Source organism: Alligator sinensis, unplaced genomic scaffold (assembly GCF_000455745.1).
Source record: "Alligator sinensis unplaced genomic scaffold, ASM45574v1 scaffold647_2, whole genome shotgun sequence".
NCBI classification, from domain to species: Eukaryota; Metazoa; Chordata; order Crocodylia; family Alligatoridae; genus Alligator; species Alligator sinensis.
Window position 1 is genome coordinate 1,081,992 of NW_005841832.1, and position 6,181 is coordinate 1,088,172.

Here is a 6,181-nt window from a genome sequence, read left to right on the forward strand (position 1 = left end):
GCGGCTGCATGGGGGATCCGGGCGCGCGGCGGCACCATGCCCGGCAAGTCCAAGTACAACCTGGTGGACGACAGGCACGACCTGCGCATCCCGCTGCACAACGAGGACGCCTTCCAGCACGGCATCGCCTTCGAGGCCAAGGTGGGCGGCGGGCCCGTGTCCCGGGGAGCCTGGCCGGCCCCCCGGGCGTGGGCGCCTTGGCATGGGCACGGCCCCGCGGAGAGGCTGCCCCGGCCCGGTGCCCGGGAGCTGTAGGGAGGACTTGGGGAAGCGCTCCTGGTCCCTGCTCCTGGGCGAGCCGGGCTGCCTCACGGTCCAGGGCAGCCCCTTCCCGGCAGGAGGGTGCCCTGGGGCTTCCTGCCCCTCCGGCTCCTTGGGAAGCGCCAGGCCCAGGGGGAAACCCGCCCCCGCAGCCCCGCGTGTCCGGTGCCGTCCGGGCCACAGGCTAACTTCAGCTGACCGACCGATGGCGGGGAGTAGCCGAGCCTTTGGATGCGCCTGGTTGCTGGCTGGCGCTGGAGGGAGGCTGCGGTGGGTGGGTGGCACGCGCTAGCCAGTGCTTTCCCAGCCGGGGTAGCTCCTGTGGGGATTCGGGTTGTGTTGCTGGCTGAGAAGTGCCCCAGCTGTGAAAGCCTGCCAGAAATGAGTGACTCTGCTTTGGGACCGTCAGGAGTGTTTAGGGTAAAATGGGATCTGGTCTGCTCTTGAAATGCCTCCTGCATCCCAGCTCCTGCTCCTTTGCTGAAAGCGGGTTCCCTTCCCCTAGCTCACGCCTGAGGGTAACTTTCTCTTAAGACATGGTTTACATGTTCTTTTCTTCTGTCTTGTTCTAGTCACCCGAGTAGTTGATGCTGTTGTGACTTATTTTCATTTCTTTTATTGGCCTTAGTCCTTGTATCCAGCCACTGAAATGGATTCATAGTCCCCTCTCTCCTGTTTGTCTGTCAGCTCAGCCCTCTACTGAAATACATGCAAAGCAGCAGCTGAATTGGACAGTAGCCACTGAAAAGCAGCTTTGGTACTTCAGTGTGGACCCGTTCATTCATTTAGTTTTGCAGTGACCAGCAGCTTGACCTGATTTCTTCAGAGAAGCACAAACTTCTCCCTGCTATCTCACATGTTGTTGCGTGCAAGACCCAAGCTGTAGTGTACCAGACCAGCCTGTTTCCAAAAACACATCAATTGTTTTGTGTAGAGCTGGAAGATTATCATTTCAGTTATAGTTCTTGCCTCATTTTGGCCCTTTGCAGCATTGAATTCCAGGGGCTGACTGTTTTATTACTTCCTTTGCTGCCCCGTACTTACAAATTCTGCTGTCCTCTTTGTCATGTTATGGGAGAGTGAATAAGGAGGTTTTAAATACCCTGTGGTTACATAGTGCTTTTTAATCTCCCAAAGTACCAGATAAAATGTATGCATGTAGGAAGCTTACTCTTTCCACCTTGGGGCTGCTACATGAAATAAAGCATACACCATCTGTTGAGAGTAGCAAGGTGACTTTTAGAGAAAGCAGATAGTAATTGGCAGTCTGTAATTCTTCCAGAATGTCAGGAGGGAAAAGGGTAAAGTAACCCTTCACATGTGACCCAGGTCTGCGCTGTCTCATGCAAGCAATATGACTAAGATCAGGACAGTTCCCCAAGCATGCTGTGCTAAGGGCATTTGTTCCATCGTGATTCAGAGTGCCTCCTAAAGCATCTAAGCCCCCTTCACCACCCATCAGATAATTCAGCCAAGTGCTTGCAGATCAGTTTAGCTTGAGAGCTGGCAACAGTGCAGCACTTCATAATGCCGAACATCTTCACTAATGCTTCTTCTTTCCATGCTGAGCAGGTCTGTAGGAGTTCTTAACACAAACCTGCCCATGTCTCTCACAAACTTCATTACTGTATTTTGGATCCATTAAATCTCAGCTATGGCTTGTTTAGGCAAGGAATCTAAACTGGAGCCCGCTCTCCTAATGAGGACATACAGTGGCTAAGCAGCAGTGGTGTCACCACAACTTTTTATTCCTTTTGCATTTTGCAGGTGTTGCTTCATGCTCTTGGCTTTCTAAATTGTGTCTGTGCACAGCATATGTTCTCACTGATAATAAAAGGCCAGGTCCTGTGAGGTCTCCATGTACAGAGCTCCTACTGAGTTTTGGATCAAGCCCTGAGTCCTTCCTAAAAGATTATTCAAATATGAAGCCCTGCATTGTGTAGGGGGGATTTAGACTATCTTGGCAAGTGAGACATACCCTAAACCCATCTGCTGTCTTGCTCTTTCAAAATCCATGTGGATCTTCTGTAGCTTAGTGATATGTGTCAGTGATGCATGTCCGTTTCCTCCTCCTAATTGCTAATAATTGAGTACTAATGCTAGTTAATTGCTATATACTATCTGCTTTAGGCCCTTGTGTCTTACCTTGTGTTTGCACAGCACCATAAGACCTAGACGGAGGTTTACAAAGGCTCCATGTCCAATTTTCAAAGTGGGGATTAGATTCCAAAGTCACTTGGGCAAGTTTTTGAAAATTTTTGGTGGTAGTCCCTTTCCTAAAACACATAAATACAGTAGTTGATGACAAAGTGTAAGTGGATTTTTGTCTTTGTTATATGGTGGTAGATTCTGTGGCTTCAGAGACTGCCTGGTGAACAGCACTGAGTTGGATCCAGTTGGATTTCTCTGCCTTGCTAGCCCCTCTTTTATTTACTTATTTATTTTTTAAATACTTCATTATTTTTAATATCTGCCTTGTTCCTTTCCTTTTCTTTTCCCCTCTTCCTTGGTTTTTAAATCCTTATTCTTTCTTTCCAGTTTGTTTTTAAATATTAAAAAAAAAATTCCCTTGATATCAGCCCCCCATTACTTGCCCTTTCTGTTACAAAGTACAGTCTCTAATATTTTCTGAAGAGCGATTAAGTCCCTTTTATCACATAAAAAATTCACTGTAATCAGTATTGGTCTTATGAGCTCCTGCAACACTTGAAGGTGGCTGAGTTTAGACCTAGGTGCAGTAGTCCTGTGCTCTCAGGGGTCATGCGTTGTGATGTGTCTGGGGTCCTGATTTGCCTTAATCTGATCGTGTGAGAGTCCACACTGTTGCAACTCTCACTTTCCTGGGCAAAGCTGGGAGCTGTTAGAGACCATGCCTTGGAAGGGGCAGAGCATTGCAAGCATCTGTTGCTACTGGAATGAGGTGGCCCAGAAGGAGAGCTGGTGCCGTTTGTAGATCCCTCCCTGGGTAAGGTACAACTCTGGTTGTGGATGGGGGGCTTTACCCCAGAGATATTTCATAGATTTCATAGACATCAGGGCTGGAAGGGACCTCGGAAGATCATCGAGTCCAGCCCCCCGCCCAAAGGGCAGGAAGTCAGCTGGGGTCATAGGATCCCAGCAAGATAAGCATCCAGTTTCATCTTGAAGGTGTTCAATGAAGGCACTTGAACCACCTCCGGTGGCAGGCTGTTCCAGACCTTGGGGGCTCGGACAGTAAAGAAGTTCTTCCTTATGTCCAGCCTGAAACGATCTTGAAGTAGTTTGTGACCATTCGACCTCGTCATCCCTTGGGGCGCTCTGGTGAACAAACGTTCCCCCAGATGCTGGTGGTCACCCCTGATAAACTTGTAGGTGGCCATCAGATCACCCCTGAGCCTGCGCTTTTTCAGGCTAAAGAGCCCCAGGGCTCTCAGCCTGTCATCGTAGGGTCTGCTTCCCTGACCTCTGATCATGTGCGTGGCTCTTCTCTGGACTCTCTCAAGCTTCTCCACATCCTTTTTGAATTGTGGAGCCCAAAACTGGACACAGTACTCCAGCTGCGGCCTCACTAAGGCCGAGTACAGGGGGAGAATGACGTCCCGGGATTTGCTTGAGAAGCATCTATGGATGCAAGCCAGCGTTTTGGTCGCTTTACTAGCCGCCGCATCGCATTGCAGGCTCATGTTCATCTTGTGGTCAATGATGACCCCCAAGTCTCTTTCTTCCATAGTGCTAGCCAACATAGCACTGCTGAGCCTATAAGGATGCTGCGGGTTTTTTTTCCCAAGGTGGAGAACCTTGCATTTATCGGCGTTGAACACCATCAGATTCTCGTCCGCCCACTTGCTGAGCCTGTCCAGGTCAGCCTGGATAACCTGCCTGTCTTCTGGTGTGGATGCTTTGCCCCAAAGTTTGGTGTCATCGGCGAACTTGGCCAGTCCGCTTCTGACTCCAGTGTCCACATCATTAAGATAGGTGGTACAGCTGGATGAGTTGGGGGCAGCAGGTGCCTTTCTGGTTGGGACCCCTGTTACTATTGATCCTGAGAGCCCTGGGATCCTAGTCTTCACCCTTGCCTGCCCCCCTCCTCACCTTGCCCCCCGCTCCCTGCCTGGCTGTCACTGTCTTCTTTTCCCAAAGGTACAAGCATGTTATCTGAGGGGATTGTTGAGCTATGTGTGGCTTGTGGCTGTGTGTGGGAAGACCGGGATGCCTGACCCAACCAGAGAGACTTGGTTTTGTCTCTGCTAGTACAAAAACATTATTGTCAGGAAAATTGTGGGGGAAGAGACCCTCTCTGAGTTGAGTATTTTCTTTCAGGCTTTTGGCAGGCTCAAGTCAAGGCTTCTCACAGTTTTGGCACTGGTGACCCCTTCCCAGAGTAGGAAAAGTTTGCCAGTTCCGTTCCAGAGCCTGTGCCTCTTGCCTCAAGCAGGTGGCAATAATGGGACATCCATCATCATTAAGCTGGGAAGGGAAAAGTATAAAATATTGACCAGCCCCCTGCCCAGCATCAGGAACAGAACTGTCACACTAAAAATCGACATTCACATGTGAGGCTGCTTATGGAAACCTCCGTTGCTGGCTGCCAGGTACCTGCGACATCTCGCTTCCAGTTCAGTGAAAGCTGACTGGAAGCGGCGACAAGGATGAGGGAGGCTGTGGACCATTGAGATTTCTACAGTCAACACTGGGGGTGCTGCCTTCAGAGGCAACTCACTGCCTTGCAATGCATGGGTAGCAGGGCTTAGATGGGAGTGCATGTGTTTGTTTGCATGGACAGTTGGTTGCCCAAGGAGACATCTCTAAATGGAGTTGGCCCTCAAGCCCATTTAAAAGCCGCTTCGTGACTGTACTGCAGATCCTCGTCTGAATACAGCCTCCCTCCCCTTGCTCTGGTACTGGGTGCTGATTGATACCTACCTTCCTAACATCCTGGTCTCCCACATTTGCTCCTGCCTCTGCTCTAGGTCTGACTGCCTGGCTTTCTCCTAATGTCACTGGTAAGTGGGATCCCCACAAGATTGCCCCGTCTGCTCACCATTCCTCCCTGTCACTGGCCTGACTCTTTCTCCTCAGTGACGCCTGGTCACTTCAGTGCAGAGACTGCTACTTTCTTCTGAGTACTTTGTATACTGTGACTTGCGCTTGCCAAAAGTGCTTGTCTCTTTGGTTCCTAAGCTAGTATGTTGCTCCAGAAAATCCTGGTGCCGTATGCAGAACACAGCTGGCATAGGCAATTACTCCATCCTTTTATTAGGCTGGTAGAGATTAATTAAATACTTGCGCTCCTCTGGTTCCTTTTATCTTGAAATACTTAAACAACAGAAGGCTCCTTCACCCCAGAGGTGGGATGCACCAGGTTTTCAGCACTTACTGGGCTGTCCCAGGCTGGGAAAGTGGGAGACAAAGGACAGCACTGCAGAATTGAACCCAAGGGGACTATTAATATGTTTGGCTGGGATGCCAGGGTTAACTTGCAGGTTCTTCTGAGAAGTGTCCTGGGGAAGGTTTGAAACAAGCAGCAGTTTGACCCCTGTGTTCCTGCCTCTCTGCGCTCCATTGTAGAATTCCTAGCAAATTTGTATGGAGCTCTGTATAGGAGGTTACGGCAAATTTGGGTCTGGATTTAGTTCTTAGTATGCTCTGACTGCATTAATAGCAGCTACCTGCTTGCATTACAGTCCACTGAATAACCAGCCACTGCCAGCTCTTGTATCCTGTGCTCTCAATATCTGATTAGGGAGCTCTGTCTGATAGAGAGGTGGGGAGATTGGCCATTAAGGCAGGGGATAGCAAGCTCTGCCATAGTTAACTAGTTGCTTTGGCGCAGCCAGAACAGTCCTCCCTCTGCCTCGTGTAACTTGACTGATCTTGTCTGCTGAAAGCCCCAGGACTAGAGGGGGCTTCAGCAGGCTGGAAATACACTGGCAGGCATTAA

General features: G+C 49.9%; 1 protein-coding gene across 2 annotated transcripts in view; it reads left to right on the top strand.

The window, feature by feature from the left end:
* The first annotated feature begins 6 nt into the window (after positions 1-6).
* NOS1AP (nitric oxide synthase 1 adaptor protein) overlaps positions 7-6,181 on the top strand; it is a 149,610-nt gene continuing 143,435 nt past the window's right edge. For both annotated transcript variants that reach the window (XM_006014859.3, XM_006014860.3), the window contains exon 1: positions 7-141. In XM_006014859.3, coding sequence (XP_006014921.1) covers positions 37-141 — 105 coding nt within the window. In that variant the 5' untranslated portion in view covers positions 7-36. The remainder of the gene's footprint in view (positions 142-6,181) is intronic.